The sequence below is a fragment of the Apis dorsata genome, unplaced genomic scaffold (genome assembly GCF_000469605.1).
Source record: "Apis dorsata unplaced genomic scaffold, Apis dorsata 1.3 scaffold_127, whole genome shotgun sequence".
NCBI lineage: Eukaryota > Metazoa > Arthropoda > Insecta > Hymenoptera > Apidae > Apis > Apis dorsata.
In genome coordinates, this window is record NW_006263420.1 from 382,749 (window position 1) to 394,000 (window position 11,252).

General features: G+C 40.7%; 1 protein-coding gene across 1 annotated transcript in view; it reads right to left on the minus strand.

Moving 5' to 3' along the window:
• Positions 1-1,925: 1,925 nt before the first annotated feature.
• Positions 1,926-11,252, minus strand: part of LOC102674999 (palmitoleoyl-protein carboxylesterase NOTUM) — a 22,233-nt gene continuing 12,906 nt past the window's right edge. Inside the window, exons 2-8 of the mRNA XM_006612802.2 lie at positions 5,071-5,437; positions 4,552-4,612; positions 4,235-4,458; positions 3,944-4,153; positions 3,451-3,727; positions 2,840-3,147; positions 1,926-2,402 (exon numbers count right to left, since the gene is read on the minus strand). Of these exons, the coding sequence (XP_006612865.1) occupies positions 2,065-2,402; positions 2,840-3,147; positions 3,451-3,727; positions 3,944-4,153; positions 4,235-4,458; positions 4,552-4,612; positions 5,071-5,437 (1,785 nt within the window). The 3' untranslated portion in view covers positions 1,926-2,064. The remainder of the gene's footprint in view (positions 2,403-2,839; positions 3,148-3,450; positions 3,728-3,943; positions 4,154-4,234; positions 4,459-4,551; positions 4,613-5,070; positions 5,438-11,252) is intronic.

An 11,252-nucleotide genomic window follows, 5' to 3' on the forward strand; every position in this document is an offset into this window, starting at 1 on the left:
GTACAGGTGCGGGCAACGAGGCGACTCGATTTATCGTTACTCGCCGTTCGATATGATATTCGCCGACCGTCCCGTGTTTCATACTCGATATCCAAGCGATATCGAACCCAGAAACTGTTTATCATCCGCGACGCTTGTTTTTGGAATAATTGCACCCGGAAATTGGAAGATGGTGTTTGGCGGGGATTAATTGTTTGTCAATGTGTGCGTAGTTGCCTCGTGGAAATATTGACGTTAAGGATCTCGTTAAAATCGTCTTTTCTTAATTAAAAGTTAATTAATTAGATTCAGTTAGAATAGATAAATATAGTATACTTTTTATTTCTTTTCCGAATAAATTCTGATCGATATTATTTGAATAATTGCTTACTTGTTCTAATCAATTTAAAGGAATCAAAAAGTAAATCGACGAAATAAAATAACGACTGGTTTAGTACAACAGATATACAATTTATTTACAAGGATTTCACGCGGATATAAAGTAACAATGTTCTCTCTTTCTCTCTCTTTCCTCGTAAGAGGAGAGAGCGTCGAAGATGATCGATCTCGATCGTTTTGCGTGAAAAATAAATTAAACGCCTGGAAGAAATTATTTTCTAATCGATCGTCGCGCGAACCACCTTCTCGCGCGTCAAATAAATAATTAGTTCGATATAGTATATTACACAATGTTTGAATACAATTAGATACGACGATGAATTGGTTCACGCTCGCGCGCGCGACCTACTCTTTAATTACCCTTTGCCGCGTTAAACTCTTTTAATCGGCGTTTATAGTACACAGAAGGACGTTAATACGATTTGATTCGTTGAGGTAGATAATTTAATCAGTCTATGAAGCTGCTTTGTCGGTCGGTTTGCTCGTTATTGGCATCAATTCGCAAAACTCGATTCCGGCGCGTTCCATCGAATCAGCCTGAATATTTTCACTTAATTTGTTTAATCCTGTTCAACTCTGACGGACAATGTTAACGTCTCGAGTTCCAGCTTCTTCGTTGTGTATGTTGTAACAAAGGAACGTATAAATATAAATATAAATATTTTTAAATCGTTTCAGAAATTTCGAAACAGGAAAATGAATAATGTAACAAAATTCCCCTTCCAAGGAAGAATCGGATCAAGAAACGTTCCAAGAATGTCAAAGTTGTACAAGAATCTTTTAAACCTAAGTTGCGTTGATTTTTTTTCCAATATCTTTGGGTTCGTTCGATTATCGAAACGAGATTTCGTTTCTCAACGTTTCTCCAGCAATATAAAAATCCAAAGATATCGAGTATCGCTTGTGGAACTGCCAGTCGAGAAAAAAAAAAAATTGTTCCGCGAATATGCTGTTGTCTCTCATTTGACCAGGTACAAACGTTGAAGAAGGAAAGATGTTTTGGTAAATGGGAAGTGAAGCCTCATGGCTGATCAGAGTTGATCGTTCGACGAATGATCGTCGAGGACGAGTAAATTAATTCGTAACAACATGATTATATGCCCGTTTACTCTGCCTTACGAACTACGAAATAAATAATTAAAATACTTGGCTATTCGCGAGGATGGTGTGAAATATATCGCTTCACACGCGCAAGAACGACGAGAATCGTTGCTAAAAAAAAAAAAAAAGAGAAATTCTCATTGGATTAAGTAACTTGGCCGAAGGCGAACTCGATCTAAAAAAACTTGGATCGACTCGATTCCAAATGCGACCAAGGTTTCCAAATATCGTAAAAATTCTAACAAATGAATGTATATGTACAATTCAATCGATCCTCGAAACAAGGATCCGAAAAATTGAAACAAAAAGTTTCTGCATTACTATCGTTTTTTCAGAGACGCGTTTAAACATCCAATCCCCGATTTTTCTTAATCTTCTTCTTTCGATCTCTTCTTCGTCAAAGAAGATTCGAAAGAAAACGCGACGAAGAAAACGACCGAGAATAATAATAAAATAATCGATCGAAATGTACAAGATGTACAAAGATTTCAATAAAGTCTTTTCTTCATCGAGCTCGTGTTTCTTCGCTCCCTCGTCATCATCGGATTGAATTACATTATTCGAGTTCTTAACATTGGCGACGAGTTAATTCGCCCGTTGCGTAAGAAGATTTAACAGCTCGTCGTGATCCATGCTGTTCAACGTTTGTATGTCTATGCCGAGCGCGTTCGCAACGCTCTTCATGTCGAGGCCGAAGCTTTTCAACAACTCGATGAAGTCCATCTCCTCACCGGTGAACGGGTTGTGCAGCTTCGGGCAGCTGTGATTACACTGCGGCCAAGTGCAACGTTCGATTAACCGGAAGTGGCAGCCCTGAACACACTTCCGTTTGCCAGATGGTATCACAGACCGCTGCGGCCTCGTCCCGTTGAACATGCCTGTGTGGTTGGTGTCGTTGTTCTGCTTGTTACCCTTACGCCGACCTGCAATTTCATCCGAATTTCGCCTCGATCAGCTTTTCCAACGATTCGTCCCCTTCTCTCGTCGAAATTTTTCTTAGAAAAAAAAAAAAGTTGCAACGATCGAACGAAGAATTTAATTTATTGGGAAAAAATAGAATTTTTTCGTGCTTATCAGAATTAATATTCGGATCGACGTATGACAATCTGTGTCTTGCGATATTTCCAATATAGAAAAAATTGTAATTATATGTAGAAAAATATGAAATAGAAATTTAAGACGTAAAAATTAAATTTGAATAAATTGATAATATGAAACACGTACATGGAAGGAAATAAATATATAACGAATTTATTCAATATATTCAATGTAATATGATCCTATCGATGACAGACAATCATCTAATGGTAAGTAATCATCGCAGTTTTTATTCGTTCCTTACATTTAATACAAAATTTACCCGTAGCTTTTCTTCGCTCGTGCTTCTCCTTCCTCGACCTCGCTTCCTTGTTCCTCTCCCTGCGTTTCCCTTTGTGCTTCCTCCTCTTCCTCTTCTTGCCCTCCTTGTCCTGCACCACGGCGTTCGACGATGTTTTCCCCGTGACCGATTTCAACGGGCCCCTGACTTTCTGCAACTCCGCCACGGACTCGCCTTTCCCGCTTCTTCCTGCCTCGGATGAAGTTCCGTTTCCCTTCGTCAACCCGGAACGCACCAACTTCCGCAACGACTTTGTGCACGGCTGGTTCGTCTCAATTGGCGAACGAGTGCTGAAATTAACAGGGGGGGGGCAAAGTCAGTCCGTTTGCTTGACAACTTGACAGTTTTCCAGCAAACGGAACGGAGGAAATGAAACAAGAAACACTTTGTGCATATCGTGTATCTTGCGTTTCGAATTTCTCGTCCTCTTCTTTTGTACAAAGAAGACTTTTTTTTGTGTCTCAGGGTACATATTCGTTTTATTCTACATTTTTGTTTTCTCTAAAAGATTTATCTTTACTATCCTACTGATATTGAAATTTAATGTTAATAATGTTTTTTTAAATGTATTTTTAGAATTATTCGATACTTACACGTTTCGATGATTTCCAATCGGCATTTGCTCCCAGCAATGCAACGCCTGTGCCAGAGAGACCTCGTCTATCTTGACCAATTGCCAATCTCTTTTCGTCAAAACGCTGTGGCTGATGCAACTTGGCGCGAAGACCGCTGTAACGTTTTCGAACGTCTGTCTCAGGCTGTCGCCCATTTTGTGTATGTAATCCCATTGTTGCTTGGTCACAGGTGCACCCACGTTGTCCGCCGACATCTGAGCTTCGTCGAACAGCCATTGGAAAACGAACAAGGGGGCTACGAATCGAACGTGTATACAGATTTTAGAAAAGAATTCGAATCGATGCAAAGCTCGAGAGAAATTTAAAAAAAAGAATTATCTAAACGGATAATGGATAACAATTTCTCTGCGAATTCTACGCGATGAAATTTTCAATTACAATTTGTTGAATGGTTGTGACAACACGAGATTACGTGATGATTAATTGGACGAAGGTAGACGTTTTGCTTTACCGGTCAACGTTGGATACAGCCTGTAGCCGAAGTAACATCTCCACGGTTCGTTTCGGTGTTTGTTGACGCAATTGTGCGGCATTCGGGCCTTCCAGAGTTCCATCCCCTTGTGAACAACGTCAACCGGTGATAAACCGTTCGGCGAATACGGAGCCCTGTCGAGAAACCATCCTGAGTCGGATACGCCTCTTATCGCGATGTGCTTCAAGCCTGCGTTTACAATGGAAATTAATGCTTAAAATTTCGATGGAATAATAAAAAGAGAAACGAAAGAAAAAAAATTCCTCTTACCTAGATCGTGGTGAACCAAATTGTGCACGTGATCCAGATTCAACATGACACCGGTTCCACCCGCGCTGCTACCAGCAAGAAGAAGGGAGCTTGCGTTCTCGAGGCCAAGTGGAACGAGATCTCGTACCACCTGCAGTACAATCTCTGCCCCCATGAAGGAGAACATATCGTTCAACGAAGCTCTGGTTCCGCTCCAACTGTCGCTCGTGCAATAAGGAACGAACCTGAGGGAACGAATTTTAGTTAGAAGTTTTCATTATAGAAGAATTACAACTAATATCGTTGTCGAAGGTCTTGCCAAGATGGACGATACCTACACGTGATTCGCATTCCACCAATATGGGTTCTCCTCGGGGTTCGCCGACAATAGGCCGCCAACTGCAATCGTCAACGTTTCCAAGATTATTCATTCGATAAAAAAAATAGTACCGAATAATGGAAAAGATATCTTCTTTCAAGATTTTTTAACCAGATTGCTTTTCCTCTCTTTTTTTTTTTTTTTTGGAAATAATAGTAGAAATAATTGGAAAAATCGAGATGTATACGATCTGTTTCCTATTCCATATTTTTCCACGCTCGCTAAACACAGGTTCTGTAGATAGAGATCGTGAACGAGCTAGGATTCTTCCGTGTGATAATAAACGAGATTCTACTGTACCGCAAGCGAGATTTTACTGTAAATCCATTTCGAGCTGGACGGCGATAAAAAATTCCATCACGAGTCGCGTCAAACGACTAACAAAACTCGGTAGATCGCGGAACGGCAAACGAGAATGAAGAAAAGAAAAAAAATGTCGGCTCAACGCGCGCAACTTTGAAAGCGGAAGCTTGCTCACCGTCGCGTGTCTCAGGCCATTGTGTGGACGTCATCAGATGCCTCAACCTGAGCCACCTGTTCCTACAACTCTTGTGATCGTAGCAATACCATCCACCTTCCAGGAAAATGATCCACCTTCTGGATCCGTGCGACTTCCGCAGGTAGAACCCCGCCTGGGATCCGTCGTTGCATGTGATCGATCTGTTGCTCAGGTAGACCCTCTTCAGGCCCCTCTGCTCCTCGAGCCCGTACTTCTCCAGAATCTTGATCAGCTTCTGGATCGTGTTGGTCTGGATCGAAGCCGTGCCGGAGGACACCGAGACGGTGTTCCTCGGCCTCTCCTCGGCGGCTATCGTCAACACGAGGGCCGTCAGGCATATCGAGATCTGTAAATCGACCGATCCTTTTATTTATTTTCCTTTTTTAATCACGTGCTTTGCACTTTTTTTCTTCTTTTTTTTTAACGGATTAACTTTCGTCACGGATTCTGGCCGCGACATAATTTGTAATGAGTTCGATGAAATTTACGGACCGTTGTTATTTTGATATCGATCGTATATTCACAGTTGTAAACAATTCGGCGATAATAATGTTTCACGAACAGGTGTAATAGGCGAAAAATATTGGAAAAAATAGTGATTTGTATCTCGCTGAATGGATAATGGAAAGATTAATAGGGAGACGGGGATGATAAATAGAAGCTTTGTTTTACGAATGGAGAATAGGAGGAGGAAGGGGAAAAAAAATATTGAAAAAGAGTAATTCGTATCTCGATGGTTAATCGAAGAATTAATGGTTTTTTTCTTTTCTTTTCAGAGAAATATATCAACGAGATGAAAAGATTAATCAGAACTCAATAATGGTAAAAAGATTCCGTTCGTTACAGGCAAGCAAATTGGAATCACGTGCTTCATAAAAGAATCCTTTTTAAGGTGGACAAATTTTATTCGCGACACGTTTACTCGTAAAACATTCCGATATCGGGCACGTGGTTGGAAATCGAATTAAACGAAAGACGAGAATCTCGTCCCACGGAACCGAGTTATAAACTGGAAACGCTAGCTGAGTACGTTAATCACCGTACAGTCTATGATAATGAGCTACCGGAGATACCGTGGCTGAGTGAGCAGAAACTGCGAGAGCCAAGGAGATAAGCTCTTCATTTCCCACCTAGTTTGAAAATGACCATTATTCAACCTGTTAGGCGAGTACGATCTTACAAGTAAACCTGGCTACCATTTCGAACTTATCGACGACGTAGAATACGCAGCCATATTGAAATATTCGATGACCCGATGAGTCAGTTTCAACTAAATCCTCGTTGCATGGTAATATATTAATATTCTTAAGTATCGACTTTTTAAATACAAAATAAATTTTCAACTTTATAATACGAATTTTCGAGCGTAATTATTAATTCGAGAGAGTTAGAGTTCGAGAAAATGAAATTACAATTTTTGTTTTTTTTTATCTATAATATGATAATTTCACGACGAGATTCATCTAGATACCGTGTTCAATTCACGGATGATTTAACATCGGCCATAATCTTCTGCCAAAATTTCGAATCACTCGGGTGTGAATGAACGATGTACCCGTAGTTGGTATTTAACGCAGATGATTTGACAGGTTTATATTTCTAATGGTGCAATGCATACCGCGGTGTTCACGCACGATCCCGCCATTACAAGCTCGTATTCCATCATTAGAAACGCAAACCCGTGTGTCACCGAATCGCAAAATCACACGCGTCGCGATCCAACAATCCTATCTACCTCGAGTCCAACCGGCCGTTCGCAACCATCTCTCAAATTTCATCCACGTTCATACGCGAATTACAACCTCGTTACAACGACATTCCTGAAAGACCATGCGTAACAATTTCAAATCGGCCAATTTCCCCTCCCCTCCTCATCTTTCTCTCTCTCTCTCTCTCTTTCCCTCTTTCTGCCCCCTGTTTCACAGACCTGTAATTTCTTCGTCGACAGGGATTTTCACCATCGAGGGCATAGAAAGCAATAACAACGTCGGAACCGAGCGGTAACAAACGAGCACCAGGCCGCGAGAGAATAATTTAAAAGGAGGAAGCGTCGTTCATACGCGGCGCCACTCGCTCTTTCTCTTTCTGATCCTCTCGTCCTATATACAGGGTAACCCAGAACGTTATATATAGAGAAAGGTTTTATATATCTGTAAAAAATGAGTCGAAAAAGAAGAGATACGAATAATAATTGGTAAGAGACTATTCTACACGGTAAAAAAAAGAAATAAAGATAAAAATAAAATATAGAATAAAATTCATTCGTTTAAAACTTAATTATCGATCGAAATTAAGATTGAAAATTCGTGAAAAGATATATACATTTTCCAATTTTTCTATTTTCTTCGTAAAGAATTTTCACATACAAAATTAATTATTGAATTGCAATATTCAACTTTCACTTTAACAAATTTGTCTAGCCAGGAATCAAATTCATTACTTTTCTTTTAGTTACTTAAAATTACACTGCTCACTCATACCGTTTATTTCAGGACACCCTGTATAGCAGAACTCGTGCGTTTCGCCATAACCTTTCTTCGATTTCTCTTTCTCTCTCTTTTTCTGTCTTTCCGTATTTTATACACACACACACACACACACAGGTACACGCACTTATACACATTCACGCGTGTTGCTTTGTCCGCGCCTCTTTCTGTTAGTCCCAGGCCAGGTTCTATCGCGATGCCGGCTACTTAGGATCAAGTTCCAGGTTTCAGGACGGTAGCCGGCGGCGGAAACACCTCGGAAACAGAAGCTCGTTCTGGCGGGTAGAACGAGATGAAAGGAAGCCGCCCAGCTGTGGACGATGGAAAGGAGAAACGTTGTTGCGACGCAATTATGATCGGATATAATGGGCCGCGAACACCGGATCGCCTTTGGAGCACGTATCGAAACACGCCGCCGGCGAGAAAGAGCCCCTTTCCGAGCCCCAGGTAAAGTGGATGATTTCGACCGGGCTTTTGCTACTTGTCCAACGAAATTAACCTGTGCCCTCTTCCCCCTTCTTTTTTCCCTCCTTCCTCTTCCCCAATCATCGTCAGTCGAAACGAACGTCCAACGAATTTATCAAAGAAAAATGGACATTTTTTTTTTTTTCGTATCTACGTGGAAGTAGTTTCAAATTACAACGTTGATTAAAATTCGTTCGATGAAATTCGATCGAGTGAAATATCGATTTAAGAGAATTTATTGCACATTTTTGTGGAATCTTCTAAGGATTCTTATAATATAATAACGTAAAAAATTCTTTATCACGTAAAAAGATAATTTTCTTCGATATTTCCTCCTCGTCGAATATACGGGACCGCATTAATCCTTTCGTAAAATCTTTCTTAACTGTTAAATCCGATCCTTATTACTCGCCGACGTCGTTAATTATCCTCAAGTGGCCTCCGCTGGCCGATACAAAAAAAAAAAAGAAAAAGAAAAAAGAATATCAAAGTTCCGTTAACCACGGCTAATCCGTGGAGCGTCGTCGTAGAAACCCAACCTCCTCGGGTCGTAAATATCATTTACAACGGCAAGATAGGAAGTCTCCTCATCCTCGACCTAGGAGAACGTTTCACGGTACGATGACACTCGTTGAAATCAAGCGGGGAAAAACTATCCTCCCTATATCCCTATAAGTAGAATCTTTCTTCGAGAGAAGAAAACTAAACTGAATTCGATCTCTCCCCTTTCGATTTTACGAGCAGGCACGAAGCGCCGCCGAAAAACCGCGACGAATCCGAACTTTCGAGCAGATCGTAAATAAAATTCACGACCCTGGTCCCTCCCACACTTTGCGTAACCGCTTTATTATGCCATAAATCAAGCTGTCCCTGCGCGTGAACACCCGTTACCGGAACGGCCACTGTCCCGCGTTCGTGGAAATCCTCGTGAAATGAAAGAAAGAAAGAAAGAAAAAAAAAAAAGAGGGAAAATCTCGCCCCGGATAGGGAACACCCTTTAAAAGGTGGAAACGATAGCGAGGATCCAAATAAAAATCCCGATCGCTTCGATTCGACGATACTCTCCCTCGTACTATTGATTTCGATATGGTTATGGACGTTACAAAAAGTGATACAAGAGGCTGCATTGTTGCATGGATTTCTCTTCTTTTATCATATTATCTCCTTTTTCTTTTTTTTTGTCGTTCCAATAATGAGAACGAGCTTAAGCTACATATAATAACTATCGATTCGACAAGACTTACAGTCGCCCAGTAAGCTGAGATTAAGTCTGTAACGCGATATTCTTTTTGGAATATGGTAAAAAGGAAGAGTGGTTAAAAATAAACGTAATTTGAAAACTTTCGCAATTCAATTATCCCGATTAATCTGATTTTCGAAAGAAATTAATCATCGTTCCCCCGATCAATTTTCACGAGGGATGGAATTTCGTACTCTCCGTAATCCATTTCCATACCCTTTAAATTTATAATCCTTCTGGATCCGCGTATAATTCGGTTGCCTCTCAAAGAACTTGTCCCTGTGCTTATGAAAACCTCTCTCTCTCTTCTTCCCTCTCGTTCCTCTTCTATTCCTCTTTCGCCACTCACGGGTCCCACCCCGACTGCTCCTTTTCTCTCCTTCCGTATCCGGCGCATTAGAGGGTGTTCTGGGCGTGAAGGTGTCCGTCATAATTTGCCAGGCGGCGCATAATCCCCGTGACAAAGGCCGACAAAGTGACGGCTGTTACTGGCCGCCACCCTTTATCCAACCTGCTAAGATTCCGGTAGCAGGTAAAGCGTTTAAAGATTCCGAGCCGGATAGATGAATCACGACGCGGCTCAACTGACTCCTGGCCCCAGAGGATCGCACTCTGCCGCCGTTGCTTCTGTCTCTCCTCTTTTGCCTGTTTTCGTGCCTGTGTTGCAAGCATGCACGCGTATCGATCCTTTCTTTTAACGGTGCGATACGCTTTGCGAGTTTGATCGCGATTTTTCGATGGAAGAATTTTTTTCTTTTTCTTCTAATTCAAAGAGGAAACGTTTTCGATCGTATTAATTTTACATAATATAAAAAATATATATATATATATATGAAAGTGTAAGCGTAGTTAATCATTTTCTTTTAATCTTCGTGAATGCAATAAAATTTCACGAAAATTAATAACCAATATTCATCGTGAAAGGACACGTGTCACATACATGTATCGAACACGTAAAAAATTATTTATTTATAGTTGAATGAATGAAATAAATATTAATATTCGGTTAATTTATCAAAAATAAAAAATATATCATACTTATTATAGGAGAGTTAATTCAGAGTATAAAGTCAGAGATATTTTTCGCTATGGATTAACGGATAGATATTGTTCTTTGAATGGAAAGAATTTAATAATCGTTGTGTCAAAAGTATACTTTTACAATCGACAGCTGTCGATATATTTCGGAAATCCTTTTCACTTATCCTCGTATCGCTATCGAATTTCTCAACGCACAAGCCTCTCGATCCGCTTATCGTCTTCCATTGTGCCGCTTCTCTATCCTTTCTTTCAACCCCTTATCCATAAAGGATCTTTCATATCCTTCACCAATGTATATGCAAATAATTCATTCGCAAAATTCAATTTTTGCGTGTGCCCCGAAGAAGAGGCTCCGTAAAACCAAAGGAATTCTCTTGCAACGTATAAAGAATACAATCGCTCTTTTTTCTACTTTCGATTTTCTCCGTATTTCGCGTCAACACTCCGGTCTTGAGAAACCGTGTAATCAAATAAAAAACCGTGCCGTTAAAAAAATCATTCATTAGGAAAATGAATCTTTCCTAATTTTACCACTGTTTCACCACTATCCACGATTAAATCCGCAACTTTCACTTCCCGAGAAGAACACTTGAAATCGAGAAGCTACAGGACATTTCAACTTTCCCCAACTTTCTTTCTCCCGGTGATCCAACTGTTACATCCATCGAATTCGTTCCACCATTACAAACTCCTCCCCCAAAATCAACCCTCTTCGAACCGAATCCCTCCTTCTTCTCAAACAGACAATTCTCGAAATCCACTCCACCCTCCCCTTTATTTCCACTACGGTCCACGTCTTCTCTAATCTCGCTCCCTTTTCTTTTCCTTGTTTTTTTTTTCCAGCAGGTCGTCGATTCGTTTCGCGGATCCTCGAGTGGCCGGTGGTGCGTGGCATTCCATCGAATGCACGGAGCCACGGATGCGCTCTC